The sequence below is a fragment of the Saccostrea echinata genome, unplaced genomic scaffold (genome assembly GCF_033153115.1).
Source record: "Saccostrea echinata isolate AGI-Se365-2 ecotype Australia unplaced genomic scaffold, CSIRO_AGI_Sech_v1 ptg000016l, whole genome shotgun sequence".
Lineage (NCBI taxonomy): Eukaryota > Metazoa > Mollusca > Bivalvia > Ostreida > Ostreidae > Saccostrea > Saccostrea echinata.
This window is the reverse complement of record NW_026889765.1, coordinates 24,669,748-24,690,750: the sequence shown is the minus strand read 5'-3', so window position 1 is coordinate 24,690,750 and position 21,003 is coordinate 24,669,748. Positions and strand designations below refer to the sequence as shown.

Here is a 21,003-nt window from a genome sequence, read left to right as displayed (position 1 = left end):
ATGTATATAGCATTAACCTTATTGCATTGTACCTTGCTATCTTAAGTAATGATTCCCCCGGTAGACTCCGGCTTACACACATGTATAAAATTTGATTGCATGTATTTTGTTGTTTTGTTTTACCTGTAGTCAGTCCAGAGATGCAAAATGCTATACAATCAGCACTACAGGCGTTCTCAGACATGACATGTATTAGATGGATTATACGAAATCAAGCGCCATCACTTCCACATAATCAATATGTTCGATTCCAGCCCGACAGGTGAAAAATCAAAACCATTTTTTGCTGGAGAACTACAGTACCGACCAGACACAACCTAACAGAAAGCGAACCCAGAGCGCACCCCGGGTTCGCTCTCTGGGTTCGCTTCGGGTTCGCTTGGGGTCCGCTAGGTCTGATCCCGAGCGAACTCGGAGCGCACCCGTAGCGAACCCGCAGCAAACCCAGAGCGGACCCAGAGCGAACGCTGAAAGCGAACCCCAAATTCAGTAGCGGTCCCAGAAAGCGAACGCGCGTTCGGTGTTGCGTAACAGAGCTGTCAATCAGGATTAACGATTAACTCATCAGCGCGTCGACCAATCAACATGCCGAACAGGTCTGTCAATCAGGATAATTAAGTGATAAAATGCGTTGACCATCAGCGCATCGACCAGTCAACATGCCAGTTTGAAATCTAAACACTGTACAAGCAAAGCGTGTGAATTTACAGTGTAAAAATATTATTTATTTAATATGATTTTTAAACATGATTTTACATTTATAAATTTTTATTCTCCAGACAACTTGCAATATTTACACATCTATTTTCATTATTTATTTTTTTTTTTAAATCTATTAATACATTATATATTTTTATTATCCAGGTAGCATGTTACATGTATAGTTACATATTTATTTTCTTTATATTTTTAAAATCCATTAATATATAAATATGCATTGCGTAAATTTATCAGACAATAAGTACTTTAATTCATAATAGAAAAAAAAGAAGATAATAATGGTTATAACAAGTGTTACTAAAAAAAAAAGAAAAAAAAACTGGTCTTCGATAAATTATTGAACTTTATTATCTCAAGATACAGTATAAGAACATGTACGTGCTTTAATTTAATTATTTTTTATTCATAATTTCAATTTACATGCACGTTTTAATTTATCCAGATCAACATCGAAATTATCGATCTTAATAATTGATCATGAAAAAAAATTAAATGTGCATTGTAAAGTATAAATGTGCATTATGTCAATACGTAAATTGGAGGGGAAAAAAATCATTTTTAACTACTATGATATTTTTTTTTTCATAATCTTTTACCAAAATTTAACAAATGGCTTGATTTAAATACATGTATAAAGGGAAAGATTATTTTGACAATCTTAATTATCCTACATGTAGACATTACACTGTACATTGTATGTTTTTGAATTTTTGTAACTACTTGCAAGTCAGTCAAAAAAACCGCAAAAATGTTTATCACTTTCCTTCGTGTCGATATATATAATTATACAGGTTTACATGTTCACGAACCTCTTACATGTACTACATGTAATTTTCGAAATACTTTATATGGATAAAAAAATACTAGACTGGTACGTTCTGTACTTATGCATGAAAAGTACACGTAATTCCAAAATTAGTAAATTGAACTTGCAAAGATACGTAAATACGAAAACATACATATATTTTTTTCATTACATAGGTACCTGTATTTGAACTTTGTAATTGTCATAATTATTTAATTTTAACACTTAATAATTATAGTTTGAAAGTGAAGCCAAGGTCATTACGTGTCGGTAATCATCCACCTGTTTCGAAAATATTTCGGGTCCTAAGAGCAATTGCGGTGTGTTTATTTAATTGACACATGCTAGCTTGATGTATACTGTCTCCATGGTCACGGTATACCTGAGTATATTCTCCCCCTACATTCGATGCCCCTTAAGTTACCTCGTCTGGGCACGTTATCAATGAGAAATCCAATTATTATTATTATTTTTTTTTTAATTTGGAATCGTCATAGTTCTTTGGTACGTTGCATGAGGAGTACATGTTCATGTAATTTGCTGCCACCTGAATGCTGAAAATCAATAAAAAAAGCTTTACGAGAGAGAGAGAGAGAGAGAGAGAACACTGTATATTATTTGAAATTAAAATTGCTACAACCGGTCCATAGAAAACAATTCGAGTACGGAGAGGGGGGGGGGGGAGGGGCTCATCGAAATTAAAAAAAAAAAAAATTGGGCGTTATTATCTTAATTTCATCTACTTTATCATGCAAGTTTACAGTTATTGAATATTGAATTCTTGTTTTGTTTGTTTTCTGTCTTGTGTTTATTTATTTTTAAACATTTAGAATTTTGTTTGTTAACATGCCGCTCCAGTATGTACATGTATGTAGTGGAGCCGGGGGGGGGGGGGGGTCATGAACCAGTAAGGAACACAAACTATTCAAGTGATCATTTACATGTATTTGATAACAACTTAAAAAAAAATAAATTCCTATCAGTGGACCAGTTATTTGTTTTTGTTTGTTTTGGTTTTATGATTGTAGTTGTTGTTTTTTTTTATAAGTCTTCCGTTAAACTCGCCTTATAAAACAATGATTGGCATGGAAGTGAATTATAAATGATCTGTATCATTTCTCAAGTTACACTGTATGAGAATTTTTAGTGATTATCACGACCTACATAACACATGTAATGGACGACAACCTAGCTTAAATATAAACTGATAAATATGAAAAACTTAGCATTTTACGTGTACAGTATGTCTCAGCTATTTCATAGATAAGATCATAATTCAGTTGTTTGTCTTTCAAACATTTAAATTACGATTTAGCAATTGCAATTACAATTGGAAGTTCCAACTTATTTTAAAACGCATGAATAATGTAAACAAATGAATTTGAAAGCTTTTTTTAATTAAGATACTCTTATCAATTTCACTCCATCCGATAGATCGAAAATAAATTTAACACCTTTTCTTCTTTTTCTTTCGAGATATACTTAGCTTGTAAGTTAAGAAAAATAAAAGTGATAATTCTACGTCGAATGTATGGTGAAATTCTTGAAAATTTATCAACGTTCTCCATATTGTCACTTATATGTACATGTTTCGAGTGCCATAAAAACAGTAATGATCGATTTCACTACTGTATTTGGAATATACAAGGGGCGGGGCTTACTGGCGGCAAGATTAAAGCGGGGTCCGCTTCACGCATGAGTGCGTAAAGCGAACCCGGAAAGCGAACGCCGGGTTCGCTATAGCGGACCCAGAGCTGACCCCGAGCGAACACACAGCGAACCCTAAGCGCACCCAGAGCGGTCCCAAATTTTCTGAAAGCGGACCCGCAGTGGACCCCGAGCGAACCCAGGAAGCGAACCCGGGGTGCGCTTTTGGTTCGCGCTGGTGTTAGGTTGTGTTCGGTCGGTACTGTACATACATTCAAGAATCTTGTACCTTTTAAATTGTAAAATAACCGTGTTTGATTTATAAGCAGTTTCAATTGAATTCGGTATGAGTTTTGAATATTTATGTTAAACTTAGACAATAAAAATTGTAACTCATGGTCCTTGTAATGTTTTGTTTTATTTAGCCGTAGAATTTGTGAGGCATATCTTGGTCGAGACAGGTCCTTCAGTAATGGACAACCACAACCAATTAATCTAAATGACCCGTCTTGTGCAAACGTAAATACCACTATTTTTTTCTTTCTTTTATTACAGGACATTCATCAGTGGCAAAAATATATGAAAGACAAGATTTTAAAAACTCTTTCAACAGAAAACATTATCCGCACTGATTTCAATTGAGAAAAATTATAAGTTTCCACTACCTTTATTATAACAAAATTTAATATTTATATTTTTGCTTTAATTAGGTTGAAATTGTCATACTGTACATGAAATGATGCATACCATTGGACAGACCCACGAGCAGCAGAGAACAGACCGAGACAGATACATTGAGGTGTATCGAAACAGAATAGAATGGAATACCTACAACATAAATTTTGCACAGAGAACTTCATACGATCGGACGCCATACGATGCTGAGCCAATCCTGCAATACATTCTTGATGTACGAAAACTTCTGAGTTCAATGAATGAGATTTTTGTTAAAATATCCATTTTCAGTTGATAGAGTAAGAAAAAAAGCCGAATACATTTGACATAGCATAAGTTAATAGCGATTTTTAATTATCCATTAAGATAACCCATTCTTTAACGATAACTGGTGATGTGTACCTTTCAATGACATGGTTTTCCCTCGTTTGAAGGAAAAAAATCTTTATACTGCATAACAACGGATTTAATTATAAAGAATGAATTTAACAGCTACCCAAGTTATACTTGTATGACATGGTTTGAAACAGTTCAGGCTTTCTTAGCAAACTGCTTTAAAGCATTTACACAAATTATGCAGTATATATATCTTGAGTGTCTATTAATTTAATTCCGTAAATGTATATAAAACATACATGTAATTAGGTTTCAATCAAGAAGATGACAGTTAGATGCTTTACTGAAATATTTTTACGATTTCTGACAGGCAGGGGCTATCAACAATGGTGAACGAACAATGAGACTCAAAGACCAAAGGCTGGAAGCACTTGTAGGGTCTTCTAAGACATTTACACATAGTGACGTCAAAGAAATTAATCTTGCATATAAATGTGCAGGTACAAGTATCGTATCTCATTAGAAAGGAAAGATATTATTAATACTTCTATGTTCACAAGTATCCAGAAAACCCCTCAAAAGCAACCAGAAAAAGCTAAATTGCTACGGGAAAATTATAATATAACAAAAAAAAATTTCTTCAAATAAAAACTACTAAATTCCATCATTTTAAAGTTTTATTTCATTTACCACGCTATTGGAATGCATGTAAAATTAAACTTTAATAAGTCTGCTCTGAGAATGAAATTGTAAATTGTTGTATTAGAACACTGCCAGAATCCACCAAGTTGTAGAAATGGAGGGTTTGCTGGTTCACAGTGTCAGTGTGTTTGTCCGAATGGTTTGACGGGAGCCACTTGCGATCAAGTTACATCTGATTCTGGTTTGTATGATATTGCATCGCAGTAGAAGTTCAAATCAATGCTTATTTTAATATTCTTTCCCTTGACGAAATGTTCTTAACGTAATTGTTTATGACGTCATGTTTAGTTTAAATCATTATTACAGTGTATCTCATAATTTATATACATATATTTTATTTTTGCATATCAATGTTTGATTTCCTTTTCCCATTACTAGGCTGTGGAGGAGTATACAATTTACAAGCTGGACAGCAAGAAATAATAGAATCTCCAAACTATCCAAACACATACCATACAGACACCGTATGCCTGTGGCTTATAAGGGTAAGAATTTTCACTTTAAATTCAAAGAGGTCAAGGAAGAATATTTTTTACGCCAAATATTTGCTTCAGATTATTGAAGGTTTCTTTTTGTTGCTTGTTGTAGGGTCCGTCTAATTCCAACATAAGGGTGACGCTCCAAGAATTAGACCTGGCGAGAAATACACAACAGTCTAAATGTCTTCACTGGTTAGAAGTTCGGTATAATATGCCCGGACAAACTGGCATCAGGTGCCGTTGCATAATTTTAAATAAACGTCCATGCATTCTTTTATTCTTCTTCGTCTATAGTAGAACTCATTTAATTTGTACAATAGAATGAAGGTACAATTAGTGCATTGATTTTAATAGACTTATATTTGAAATACATGTCATATATTTCTTTGCGTTTTAAATCAAGATTTTATTATTTGTTTGTCCAAACAAAAAGTATGTAATGTTTCCCCATTCAATGCGATATTATCAAAAAAAGCAGTTATTCATACTTCGAAGACATTTGACAGGCTTTGCAACACGCAACAACAACAACAGCAGATTATAACAACCAATGACGGTGAAAGAAATATATTGATTCTGAAATTTGACAGCAGACTTTCCAGAAACGTTCAACCAGGTCAAAATCAAAGGTTCAAGCCTCTTGTTGAAACCGTAGGAGGTAATAACAACCAACATAATTAGTTTAAGATATAAAAAAGTTCATGTTTCCACGTGAAAACGTACTGTTCTTTGTCTTTGATGTTAAAATATAAGGTTTTTAAATATTTTCTTAAAGGCTCAACAGGTAATCCATGTGATCCGAATCCTTGTCTCAATTCTGGAGTGTGTTCAGTTATTAGCACAACCTTTCAGTGCCAATGTGCTCAAGGTTGGAGTGGGACTGTTTGTAATATTGCGTCTGAGTCCTGTCAAACAAATCCTTGTTTAAATGGAGGAGTATGTAGCATGGTAGGGAACAGTTTCTCATGCAGATGTCAGCAAGGATGGACGGGTCCAAATTGTGAAAGTGAGTAAATGTTTGAAAAAGACCTATTTTGCAACAGTCCTTGTTACTTTATTAAAGTGTACACTTTAATTATCTTTGTACAGCTCCAGAAAGTCAAATAACACCACAACATTTTACAACTACAACTACACAGACTTCATTATCAAGATTATGCAATTTCGAGGATTCCACCTGTTGGATGCAAAGTGGAAATTTGATGATTGGAAAGGTAAATATTTGTATATGATCAATTATGAATTATCTGAATAGTTTTGTTTTTTTTTTCTTTTCGAGTTTAACAATTGAAATTAAGAATTTTTCGTAACAGGAGCAAAGTTCCAATTAATATAATAGTTATAAAAGTATAATTTATTAAGCATTAATTGTCATCAATAGCACATATTTGTAGTCTTCTTTCTACTTATGATATAGGTTTTGGCATATACTTATTTTTTCAGATACCACAGCTTACAGAAGGCTATGCAGGAACGTCGAGCTATGCATATTCAAATAATGGCGAATATTTCTATATTGCCACACCAAACGGGTTCTTGCAAGGTAATAATTTTGATGAACGAAAACTATGTTTCTATTGACTTCAATTCGAGAGGTTTAACTGAAATAATAGAGAAGACATTACTTTAGTTGTACTTCAAAAATGTTTAGCAATGAAGTATATATATATTTGGCATTACGGACTTCTTTGTGCTCAAAATGCATTATAGAAATATTTAATGGACTTCTGATCAAAATTAATATCTTAAACTTTCACATTATTATACCTTACAGAAAAAGTCTATTGTCTGACATTTGGATACTATCTTTCCTCTGGTTTTCTGGAGATGTTCATAGCAACAAATGTTAACGATAAACAGATCCTATTTTATACACAATCACCTACTCAGTACTGGTCTGGTAGATGGCAGAATATTCAAGGGATCGCCGGATACACACTGGTAAGCATAATTGAAACGGTAAATTTTTACTATATCATTTCTCTTATGATATTTCAATTGTTTTAGAATGTTTCCCCCGTTTTCTTTTTAATGTTGTGAACATATTATATAGAGCAGTGCAAACCATTTATCTTATGCATGTATGTTACAGGTGTTACAAGGGAAAACATCTTATTCTGGGGCAGCTATTGCAATTGATGAGGTGAAACTTGAAGAAGGAACTTGTTCTTTCTAGCAAAATGGAGTTCAGCTGATTTCTGGGATATTACATTTTCCGATTTTTTTTAAATTAAAAAATATACATCTTTGTGGTTCTTAGATTTCTTCAATAAAATTGAATTCAAGATCTTTAAGACGGCGAAGTAGTTCTTTTTAATTGAATTGTGAAAAGTGACGATAAAGCACAGAAATCTAACTAAGCATTACAAACTGAGAGCAGAGTAAACACGGGTCTCTGAAAACATCAGAGCTGGTATCAGATGCCAGCGAGGTTTCGTTAAATTCCAAAATACATTCTGTGATCTACATTTGTGCAAAGCTATTTCAGAAAAAAATTGGAGATCTTTTGGATAGGAAGAAGTTTATATTACAATTTTTACAGGCTATTTGCATTTTGACTACCTGTTATTTATTTGGTATATATTTTTTCCGTCTGGGTGGCGTCATTTGTGGTCAGCTGATGTTCTTCATATATGTTAATTTTTCACAATATGTGAAAATAATCAAAGTGAAAAAAATGGAACCTTGATAGAAAATTGATCTATCAAGATTATATAAAAGAATAATTCTAAGGCTTGTATTAAAAACCTTAGAGTTTCATTGTGATATGGATGCGAGTTTTATATTTTTTGAAGATAAGATTTAATTTGAAAATAAGGTTGATATCTCCTTAGAAAATTTTTCTTCAAGATAAACACACTCCGAACTTTAATGAAGTTTAATAAAGTTTGTGAGATATTATTAATTATAAAATTGTTTCACCCATACGAATTCAGAAATGCCAAATCTTTGACATTTCATGATGAATATACACGAACACCAAAATTTCAACATATTCACCCCCCCCCCCCCACCCCCACCCACCCCAAAAAAACCCATTGGATTTTGAGTTATTAACAGCTGAAGACTCAAGATACCGTTTTTCCGATATTAAGTAGCTCACACTGATGCAAGAATTTGACATTTTCAAATAAAAAGGGCGGTCGTAACTCCTTATGAAATGGTAATTCATGTGTATCTCATGTAAATAGTGTCTCTCCTGCACCTTTCAATCGGCTGAAGTACTCTGTCAACTTGCAATAAACACTTACATTTCATCATCAAAAATGATAAAAACACCAACTATATGTACTCTTTCCTTCTTTAAAACAATATACTCTCGCTTCGAATTTTCAAATTAAAAAAAGCGTTCTCAACTTTCATTTTTGTATCAACAGTCTTGTTATTTCTGGTAGAAGATATTAAGAAGAATCAAACCATCGGCAGAAGAACTTTATCCGAAATAGTTAGGATTATATACTGAAACGCAAAAGAAACGCAACATCCTATTTTAGGGGGAAATACATGTACTACGAGGGCCGTTCAAAAATTACGCGGACTCTGCTATTATTTACTCTTACAGACGTCATATAGAATTGAAATTTCACAGGAACATATTGCTTAAAAATTCCAATAAATTCTTGGTAAAAATTTTTGATGTTATTTAATATCTCATAAAATTATTGCCGTTTTGATACTGCTGATGGTGATATACGGAGCACGGCAAAAAAGTTGAAAAACAAACATGCGGTATCCAAAATTTTATTCATTTATTTTCCATATTACACGATATTATTCAACAATTTTCTCTAAAAATTCTTTTTATTGTTTTATTATTAAGTGTTTAGATTTCTGGTGTAATATTAGAAGCACTAACAGAAATATTGTAATTTTTCTCCGATGTGACCCCTACAAAATCAACTGCAAAAATGACGTCTCGTGATTTGACGGAGCAGCACACTTTTATCAAATCATGAATCATGCTGGGAAAACGCCAATAGACACCCAGAATAATCCTAATGAAACGTAAACCAGCGGAATATCCGACACATCTCTACAAAATGTAAAAAAGAATTTTAGACTGATAGACCTTAGTTAAAAGGCAATACGGGAGGAATGGAAGAAGTTCATCGACAAAACACTGATCTGGGCTGTTAAGAATGTGATTGAGATCGACTGATGTCAAACCTTACTTCAGAATGGGGTTTTAACATAAATTAAAACACACAATGATAGTTTTATAGTTTTTAAGCTGAATCGGAAATTGTATATGGATGTTTATTCAGAGTGGATAAGGTAACCAAAACTATACAGTATCAAATACTAAGGGAAAATATTGAGAAAATGAAAGCTCCCATTTTTTTTTTAAAAATGCCCGTGACGTTGAAAGTTTTACTGCGCCGTGACTTCATGAGATGTCCTGTTAAATAACTTGAAATTGATATCAATTTACAATATTTTGATATGAAATTTTGTTGATCATATATGAAAAGATTCTTTTATATTATTTATGACTTTTTGCTTGATTATGTCGTCAAATATAGTTTCTGTGCAACAAGTCCGCGTAATTTTTGAACGGCCTTCGTATATATAGGATATAATTTTGTATCTAAAAAGTAAGGACATCTTCAACTTTGTAAATATCGGTAAATTTAACGGTAAATGATTTTCATTCTATTACCGGAAGTTAAGTTTGAGTCCGCTTAACAGAAATCAAATTGCATGTCTAGGAAAACATTTGGCAATAATATGGGGTTTTAAGGGTTTGTATCTGTTCATTATAAGTAATGCAGTATTATTCCGAAAAATCAATTCTTCTTTCTTTTCCGTAAGCGATGCCAAGGCTTCCTGAAAATGACTTATGTACGCATTTCCATTGCTCTAGCAGGAAAATCTCAAAATAAAGGTGATAGAGAGTTGCAGATGCAAATATGCACTACATGTATATCACGCCTCAACAGGCTCTTACATATAATAAGAATGAATGACAGTCCTTGGACCGGAATTCCAAGGGTTAATTCTCTGCGCTAGGCTAGAGAAAATTCGACCTCATCATCTGAAAAACAGGCATCTAAAATGACAAAGAATATTTCTTTCGCTCAGATCTCAAGATTGATGAACTAACTGCATCGTAGAAATCAAGCTGCGATTGCTGTGCATGGCAGTCTTGCACGCTGTAATTGAATGGCCGGGGTGGGTTTTTTTAGCAGTCAAGTGTTACTTTTTCTAATGTTAAAAGATAATCATTTAACATTTTTATCAAATTTCTGATGTTTTTAAAGCGAGTTTTACCTTACTGTATTCATTTTTGAAAATCATTAAATAAAAAATTGAAATATTTGTAGATTACTGCTTGTTGTGTTTCTTTTGCGTTTCAGTATAATTGATTTTATGAACAATATAAAATAATTTATGACAACAAGATTATACATAAGTTTTTTATTGTATTTTTGTCATATTTGTTTATTCAACTTAAGCATCTAGACTTTACGTGTACTTAATTACCGGAAATAAAACATCACTCAATGCGGGTAAATTTTAGCTGTCAGCCGCAGTTAACTCTGCATCATTCTGCATACCTAGGGATGCGCGCTTTTAATTGTTTTTTGTGGATGTCGCCCTGGGTTTTTCCAGGCCTAGGGGTCTGCGTCGTTCGTGGCATTCCTTGATTTGGCTGCTAGCTGCAAGGACGATTTAAAAGGTATAGGCGAACCATAATTCTTTTACATTTGTTCTTTAATCTTGATACTTATTTTGCATTCATTATGACCTGTCGAGTATTAGCTTTTGGTCGTTTCTTCATTCGTCGTCTTGACGAATTTATCATATCTCACAGAGAATGGAAAAATTTATCACTAGATGCTGGGCAATTTCATGTCTGTTTTAAAGGAATTGGGGTGGAACTGTCCGACCGGGTCAAAGATGTCTGTAAAAACCTTGTTATATTAATATTTTAGAGACGTTTCGACCTCAGGTGCTTTTTTTGCAGGTCGGAGGCAATGATATAGGAGTTGACTCGGATCCTGCAAAATTAGCGCGCGATATATTTTCTTTCGCCTGTTTTATCGTACAAGCTTACAAGGTTAAGCATATCATTCTTGGTTAGTTGCTGCGAAGGTTTTCTCGCCGTTGTGGGAAACTCTTCAACAACATTGTTTATCAAATTAATCAACATATTGAACAGTTATGTCGAAACAATCCAAATATTACCTTTTGGCACCATCGCGGTTTTTGGCAAAATAGCAGATCACTTATGCTCAATGATGGTATGCATTTAAATCCATTAGGAATGCTGAAATATACAAAGAGCATTAGATCTGCCATTGGTATTTGCCATAGACGTAGATGTTTTTAAGTTGTTAGCAATATTGATACATGCATGGTATGAACACCCTAGCAGGATTATGTAACATTGTGCAGCATTAATGATGTTGCTCATACATGGTATTCAGAGCAATTGTCTGACCCTAGACCTGTGTGCTGCTTGGTTATATGTCACAACGATTGTTGTGTGTTCACACCTTAACTGTAATTATTAGCAGTTGTGTTTGTGTGTTATTATTATTTCTTTCCATTGGTTTCTCACGTTATCATGCATAAATCTCCTGATATAGGTGAGCTTTGTTTTGTGGTTGCTCACAGGTATACACAACAGGAGAAGCATACGTGAGTGTGGTTGCACAATTGCATTGTGCTTTTGTCCATCATTATTAATTAGATGTATTAAGTATAATGCATCCACGGTTGCTCACATTCCCACAATGTTTTATATTTTGTGTCGTGAGCCTTTTATAACCTTGTAGCACACTGTTCTCGGGTCTTTTATTCTCTGAATAGTGCCTATAATCTTGTTAGTATTTATAGGTAATGGATGCTTAAGAATTGAACAAAACTTTATTTGATTGTGTCTACACTTTGTTTAATTTAGGTAACCATGCCTAGAGGGAAAAAACGCGTGCAGGTGGCGCGGCAAGATCAAGATGTCACAAACAGTTCAAAACGAGTGCGTTCTTCGAAAAAGGCAGTTCCACCCAATGAACCAAACCAACGTTTTCTGGAACAACAAGCACCCAATCCCTCACAATCTGTACAGTTACCCTGTGCAGAGGAGATTACAGCAGCCCTTCTTAAGAAAATTCAAAACCCTTCTGATACTAATCAGCCTGTCACTTCCACCCAGTCTGTTTTTACAACTCCTCGCATCGACCATCCAACGGCACAAACTGTCACTAGCCAACCACCCACTAATCCGACAGATCTGGTATCCTTAGTTGGCAACTTGACTTCACGCTCTACGATGAGCCAACCTGTACAATAACATCATCATTGACATCCACTGCTGGCAATAGTTTACCATCTGTTAGTTTCGTCGAAGAAAGCTCACAAGTTGGAACCATGGTTGGCCCCTTGTCCAACCAATATTCCAGATCACTTCTTGATAGTTTAGTTACATCCCTGTTAAATGCATCATTGCCACCTGCCACAGTTGCATCGTATTACAGATTTATTCAAAACCATATGCAGTTTTGTAACATTTATTTTCCTGAGAGTCAGGCGTTTCCATCTTCCCATGTTATGTTGACTCAATATATAGCCTATTTGTTTTTGAAAGGTTATAGCCCATCCACAATATCAACACACATGTCGGCAATTAGTTTTGTCCACAAGGCTAACAGTCTTATCGACCCTACTAAAAAATTTTTGATAAAAAAGATTTTTGAAAGGTGCGCACAATATTAGGGGTTCCGTGGATTGCAGACTACCAATAACAAAAGACATTTTAACAAGATTGATTTCATCAATTCCATATGTCGTGTCAAACTGCTATAACCAATTGCTAATAACTGCAATGTTTCTGTTGGCTTTTTGAGCATTTTTAAGAGTAGACGCGATTGCTGTCAAGTCGTCGTCGTCGGAGTCCTCCGCCGTTTTACAATTTGAAAATCTGTCCTTTGACTGGGATAACCCATCATTATCGGGAATGTCAATAATTCTTGTTCACTATAAACATAGTGACCTTCACCCTAGAACTATTTTTATCCCAAGACAGTGTAATAACCAGGCTTGCCCAGTTTTTGCACTTCACAAATACGTGAAAGCATTCAATCACACTAAAGGTCCCCTGTTTCAATTTAAATGCGGATCTCCTATTTCACGTTCGTTCTTCAACTCGTTTCTTGGATCAGCTGTTTCATAAAAGATTTTATAAATGTCATAGTTTTCGTATAGGAGCAGCCACGTCTGCTGCAGCAAGGGGAGTCCCGTTAAGTGTCATTCAGAATATGGGAAGATGGAAATCAGATGCATTTCTAAAGTACATTCGCATGCATAATTTTTGAAATACAACAGAGACATCTTTTGAATTTCTGATTATCCGTTTCCATAGTACAGTGAAACTTGTCTAATCCGGATGTTGTGTAATCCGAAATCTTGCTTAATACGATGTTAACTTTAAGTCCATTTCAGTAAATTCACTTGTTTAAAATGTTGTCTAATCCAGAATGTTGTCTAATCCGGCCAATTTCTATGGAACAAGTGGTATCTGGATTAGACAAGTTTTACTGTATATGGGTTAGCATTGCCTACCAGCGGGGACCATAAATTAGTTTGCTGGGTCAGCACTGCCTGCCATTTTTAACACTAGTACTACGTATTTAATATGTTTATGTTTGGTTTAAGGCTGGGTCAGCACTGCCTGCCAGCAACGATTTTCTTACATTACATTATTAACTTTATGAAAGGCTGGGTCAGCATTGTCTGTCAGCAGAGAAACTTGTAGATGTACCTATACTCTTCTTTGGTCAATATCGGTTTACATCAGCAATATTGAGCATGTGGAGAAATGTTGATCTTTGTAATCTGGGACAGCATTGCCTGCCAGCAGTGAAATATATAAATGTATTTCCTTGTGTGTATACCTACGCAGGTGAGTTAATATAAGGCTAGGTAAAGGCATTTCTATGAAATAATCTAATTAAAATGCCTAAGGACTATATCTATTATACAGAGAAAGTTAAAACTTATTGTCTAATACATACTTGGTACCCACGACATGAGATAGCCAGTACACATTATGACGTCATATTATGAAGTCATTGTTCTTTACTACACAAGATTATAATGGATATCAACAAAAATGCTTCGGCGCAAGGGCATGCTCTATTTTATTTAACTGAAACAAGGTATATTTAGAAGCAAAATATCCCAGCGTTTGCTGGTATTGCTGCACAAATATCAACAGCTCAGTTGTATAATTTCTATTTGTAGGGTTTTAACTTGAATAAGGGTAAAAATGTACAGTCCAGTATAAGTTTCCTCAAATTCCGATCAAATGAGAAAATGCCTAGGATTTGTGCAGCAGTTTTATTAATCTATAGAATATTCTTCTTAGCATTATACAATTTTTATGTAGAAATAAATAGGGTAATCCCTTGCGCCGAAGCTGTTTTTTTTTATGTGTTTTATTACCTCAAGTAGGTAAGATCAGTGACGTCATTATGTGACGTCATAATGTGTACTGGCTATAACATATCGTGGGTACTACGTATGCATAAAAAAATAAATCAACACTTTCTCTGAATAATAAATATACCTTTTGTGCTTTTTTATTAGCTCATTTGCATAGAAACGCCTATACATAGCCTTAACTCACATGCATATTAAGTGGCATTCAAAATTGCCTAAAAATGATTATTATGATGTTGTACTTGTAGATGTACATTTATCACAGGTTGGCTCAGCTTAAAACTCGTAAATGCATTTTGATCTTTAGTTATGAAAATGTTTAATTAGTTATGAAAGGTATTTTCGCTGGAATTATTCTGCATATCACTTTTTCTGTACAATTCCTTTTTATCTACATTATTATTTTATTCTATTTTAGTATTTTTTTTTTTGACTCGTCATGTCTGCCAGAGTCCTTGGATGGGGGATCCCCTCTTGCAGAGGTGATGGGTGGCAACATTATTTATCCCCACCTTTGCGAATCTATGTCATTTATTCAATCATATCGAATGATGCATTTTCTAAATGCTAATTATATAATATTCAATAATTTGAGTAATGTACTTTTGTGAATAAATGACCTTTTCACACAGTATGGGTCTTATGTCTATTTTACACAAAACAAGCTCGGACTCTGGCTGTTTAGAATGTAGAAGGACATTGGTTGGCATAAAATTGATTTTATGAACAATATAAAATAATTTATGACAACAAGATTATATATAAGTTTTTTATTGTATTTTTGACATATTTGTTTATTCAACTTAAGCATCTAGAGTTTACGCGTACTTAATTACCGAAAATAAAACATCACTCAATGCGAGTAAATTTTAGCTGTTAGCCGCAGTTAACTCTGCATCATTCTGCATACCTAGGAATGCGCGCTTTTAATTGTTTTTTTGTGGATGTCGCCCTGGGTTTTTCCAGGGGTCTGCGTCGTTCGTGGCATTCCTTGATTTGGCTGCTAGCTGCAAGGACGATTTAAATCCCACCCACTGACCTCCCTCATTTTCTGTCAGAAACTCTAGATGCTTTTGTTCTTAGGTGGTAACATTATTTATCCCCACCTTTGCGAATCTATGTCATTTATTTAATCATATCAAATGATGCATTTTCTAAATGCTAATTATATAATATTCAATAAATTGAGTAATGTACTTTTGTGAATAAATGACCTTTTCACACAGTATGGGTCTTATGTCTATTTTACACAAAACAAGCTCGGACCCTGGCTGTTTAGAATGTAGAAGGACATTGGTTGGCATAAAAAAAAAATTTGGGGTTTTTTGTGTATTTTCTCTAAACCTTTATGAAATCGGCCGCCATTATAGTTGCAATATGGCCGATATTCAGATGAGCAGAATGAACACCATTTCTCCATATGTGATGCGATGGCACGATGAAGCGATAGCGCGATGACGCAATGTTGCGATAACGATGACACAATCGTGCGATGACGATGGCGCGATGGTACACTGACGATGAAGCAATACTCACTATTGCTCCATTGCGCTATCGCACCATCTTCATCGCATTAAATATCGCAGGTAGGTTAAGGTTATTCCCTTAGAATATCACAGTGCACTCTGTGCCTTCACATCTCTGAACTATCAATATATGACGTCATAATGGAAAATGACGTCAAGTCACTGCAAACTTGAGGTGTTATGACGGGGAGAGTGTCATGAACTTTACACTTCATTTCAAACTGCATGTAAAATGTCAGATAGCTATTGCAAAATTCACGGGTCGTTAAAGTTTTTTTTTATATGTCCGAATATTTTAAAAATACATCGCCAACCTACCCTTGATTGAAATTCAGCATGTTCAAAGTGCTTATGGAAAATATACTTTTGAAATGTACTCTGTTTCATACCCGTGGTTGAAGGTTGAATTTATTTTGTGTGTATAAAAGAGTCTGGCGCAGGTGATTAATGATAATTAATCTTAGAATTTTTGTGGAAATCTGTAAGAATATGTTGTTCTCTAACTGAATCTTGCTTGGGAAAAATTTGTGTTGGCTTTGTTTTAATAAAGATTACGATATTGTGTGGAAAATACCCTCAAATTTGTAGGTAAGTTGAATTTCTCAGGAAATATTTTGTATCTTAGTAATACTATGACTTTTCCCAAGCACATTTCGGATACTCAAAGAAACGATGAGTTTATTTATATAACAAAATGTTAATATTTATTGCGTTAATCAGCTGCGCCGAAGCGATTTATATGAAACACTTCAAAAAATTATAAATGACCGTCACGTGATCAACAAAGTCATGTGATATCATAACAAATATGTTAATATGTAGCCGAGGAAACCCTCTATATAAAAAGTACTTAAGTTCAATACTTATATACAATCGCACTATCCCATCGTCATCGCTTCGTGGTCATCGCGCCATCGCATTATCGCAACATTGACCCATTAGTCGATGCTCGATGGTGCAATAGTGATTTACTTGGCCCTATCCGGATTACATACAAATCGTAGGCACAAATCTTATGCAATCTTCTTGCAGTAATTTAGATTTAAAGAGCAAAGGCCACTTAAGACCTTTTTTTTTGAAAAATCGAAACTGCTCAGTTTTGGCTGACAATGCAGTATTCATCACTTGAACCCTTGGTGACCATGTTTCTACTGAACATGACGTTATTTTCTCTCTTGTCAATGCATTATGACGTCGAAGCACTAAATTAAAAGTCTGATCTTTTTTATCAATATACTATTGAATGCACATATTCAGACCAGGTTTTGGGTTAAACAGAAATAAAAAGAAAGTTTTCTTTACATTTTTTTTTTTGGCCAGGAAAGTAAGTGTTGCTTATTTTATGTCTTCAGGATCAGATTTCCATTGTTATATTGGAGGCGGCAGGTGTAAATTTAAAGCTGGCAATAATCAATGATTCAGGGGTATAAAATCAGTGCTCATTGTCAAACTTATCCACATTCAATTTTATAAAGCTGCCAACATGCTTTGATCTACTCCAAAACAAACTATATTTAAGGTCTTCCGTCTTCACGGAAGACCTTATAGTGATTCTATTGTTTCTTATTAAGGAATTCCGTCTTCACGGAAGACCTTATAGTGATTCTATTGTTTCTTATTATTATTAAGGTCTTCCGACTTCCTTCGGAAGACCTTATTGTTTTCCGTCTGTTTTCTATTATTAAGGTCTTCCGTCTTCACGGAAGACCTTATAGTGATTCTATTGTTTCTTATTAGGGTCTGCCGTCTTCTGCGGAAGACCCTTCTATTATTCTATTGTTGATTTTTCACTTTTCTTTTTATTAGGGTCTTCCGTCTTCTGCGGAAGACCCTTCTATTATTCTATTGTTGATTTTTCACTTTTCTTATTATTATTAGGGTCTTCCGTCTTCAGCGGAAGACCCTTCTATTATTCTTAGGTTTCTTTTTTACCTTTATTATTATTATTATTATTATTATTATTATTCTTTTTTCTCCTTACAAAATTTGTGCAGAGGATTTCTCGGAGATGGCTCGTTCGATTTTATTCAAATTTTCAAGGTAGATGCGTTGACATCTGAAGTTAATTCCGGCAAGTCTGTTAAGGGATATTGACTTCCGGTCGCGAGTTATCGCCCTTTTATCAAAATTCAGAGGACCTCCTTGTCTGCGATGGAACTCAAAAACGGCTTAAGCTAGAGTGCTGAGATTTTCAGTGATGATAGAGGACATGATGCCATTTTGCACCTGGGTTTGGATATTTTCAGGAAGTGCCTAGTATGGAAGCTCGGTAGGGGTCGAAATTTAGGACACGAATCATGAGTGAATTTTTGAGACATTTTGTATCATATCTTTTAAAGTATAATTATTTTGTAAAAACATATTGAACAATTTTTGTGCAGAATGACAAGATCTTTTATATGATATCAAGAATAAAGGGCTGACTTGTCATGTTAGGGGCCGAGAGGGGCCAAAAGTATTAAATCAATAACTCTTTAACGATCAATATTTTGGTATACATTACTGAAGCAAAAATGTTTATCTTAACAATTTACAACCATATATTATGATATTTACATCATATGCTACATAATTAAGGGCCATAAAGGGCCAGAATGCCAAATCTTTGGCACTCTATATTTCGAAAGTGGGAAATATTTTGATAAGCAATATTGAATAAAAGATCTTCAAAATAATGTTCTAAACAATATTTAACCTTTCAATTTTTGCTAAACTTCCCCATTAAGGAGTTGAAGGGCTGGCCCCTAAATATATCTTTTGCATATAGCTCGGAAACGAAAAAGAATTTCTGAATAGTTGTTGAACAAAAAGTGTTCAAAATCATGAGAGCTTTAAAGTGATATGAAGAAAAAGGGGCTGGCCCTTCAAAATAGGGGCTGAGGGGGGCCGAAAGTCTTTGAACAATAACTCTTTAACGATCAATATTTTGTAATGCATTACGGAAGCAAAAATGTTCATCTCAACAATTTACAACTATATATTATGATATTCACATCATATGTTACATAATTAGGGGCCATAAGGGGCCAGAATGCTAAATCTTTGACGCCTTTATATTTCAAAAGTGGTAAATATTTTGATAAGCAATATTGAACAAAAGATGTTCAAAATAATGTTCTCAACAATATGCAACCTTTCAATTTCTGCTAAACGTCCCCATTAAGGAGTTGAAGGGCCGGCCCCTAAATACTTCCTTTGCAAATATCTCAGAAACGAAGAAAAATTTCTGAGTAGTTGTTGAACAAAAAGTGTTCAAAATCATGAGAGCTTTAAAGTGATATGAAGAAAAAGGGGCTGGCCCTTCAAAATAGGGGCTGAGAGGGGCCGAAAGTCTTTGAACAATAACTCTTTAACGATCAATATTTTGTAATGCATTACGGAAGCAAAAATGTTCATCTCAACAAATTACAACTATATATTATGATATTCACATCATATGTTACATAATTAGGGGCCATAAGGGGCCAGAATGCTAAATCTTTGACGCTTTATATCTCAAAAGTGGTAAATATTTTGATAAACAATATTGAACAAAAGATGTTCAAAATAATGTTCTAAACAATATGCAACGTTTCATTTTTTGCTAAATGTTCACATTTAGGAGTTGAAGGGCCGGCCCCTAAATACTTCCTTTGCAAATATCTCAGAAGCGAAAAAGAATTTCTGAGTTGTTGTTGAACAAAAAATGTTCAAAATCATGAGAGCTTTAAAGTGATATGAAGAAAAAGGGGCTGGCCCTTCAAAATAGGGGCTGAGAGGGGTCGAAAGTCTTTGAACAATAACTCTTTAACGATCAATATTTTGTAATGCATTACTGAAGCAAAAATGTTCATCTCAACAATTATATATTATGATATTCACATCATATGTTACATAATTAGGGGCCATAAGGGGCCAGAATGCTAAATTTTTGACGCTTTATATCTCAAAAGTGGTAAATATTTTGATAAGCAATATTGAACAAAAAATGTTCAAAATAATGTTCTAAACAATATGCAACCTTTCATATTCTGCTAAACGTCCCCATTAAGGAGTTGAAGGGCAGCCCCCTTAATACTTCCTTTGCAAATATCTCAGAAACGAAGAAAAATTTCTGAGTAGTTGTTGAACAAAAGTGTTCAAAATCATGAGAGCGTTCAGGTGATATGAAGAAAAAGGGGCTGGCCCCTCAAAATAGGGGCCGAGAGGGCCGAAAGTCTTTAAACAATAACTCTTTAACGATCAATATTTTGTAATGCATTACTGGAGCTAAAATGTTCATCTCAACAATTTACAACTATATATTATGATATTCACATCATATGTTTCATAATTAGGGGTCATAAGGAGCCAGAATGCTAAATCTTTGATGCTTTATATCTCAAAAGTGGGAAATATTTTGATAAGCAATATTGAACAAAAGTTGTTCAAAATAATGTTCTAAACAATATGCAACCTTTTGATTTTTGTTAAACGTCCCCATTAAGGAGTTGAATGGCCGGCCCCTAAATATATCCTTCGGATATATCTCGGAAACGAAAAAGAATTTTTGAATAATTCTTGAACAAAAAGTGTTCAGAATCATGAGAACTTTAAGGTGATATCAAGGAAAAGGGTCTGACCCATTAAATAAGGGGCTGAGAGGGGCCGAAAGTATACAATCAATAACTCTTTAATGATCAATATTTTG

General features: G+C 34.3%; 1 protein-coding gene across 1 annotated transcript in view; it reads left to right on the top strand.

Annotated features, from left to right (window-relative positions):
• The first annotated feature begins 3,908 nt into the window (after positions 1-3,908).
• LOC133188582 (uncharacterized) overlaps positions 3,909-21,003 on the top strand; it is a 294,465-nt gene continuing 277,370 nt past the window's right edge. Inside the window, exons 1-7 of the mRNA XM_061324064.1 lie at positions 3,909-4,082; positions 4,554-4,683; positions 4,950-5,066; positions 5,264-5,370; positions 5,474-5,598; positions 5,871-6,022; positions 6,140-6,370. Of these exons, the coding sequence (XP_061180048.1) occupies positions 3,909-4,082; positions 4,554-4,683; positions 4,950-5,066; positions 5,264-5,370; positions 5,474-5,598; positions 5,871-6,022; positions 6,140-6,370 (1,036 nt within the window). The remainder of the gene's footprint in view (positions 4,083-4,553; positions 4,684-4,949; positions 5,067-5,263; positions 5,371-5,473; positions 5,599-5,870; positions 6,023-6,139; positions 6,371-21,003) is intronic.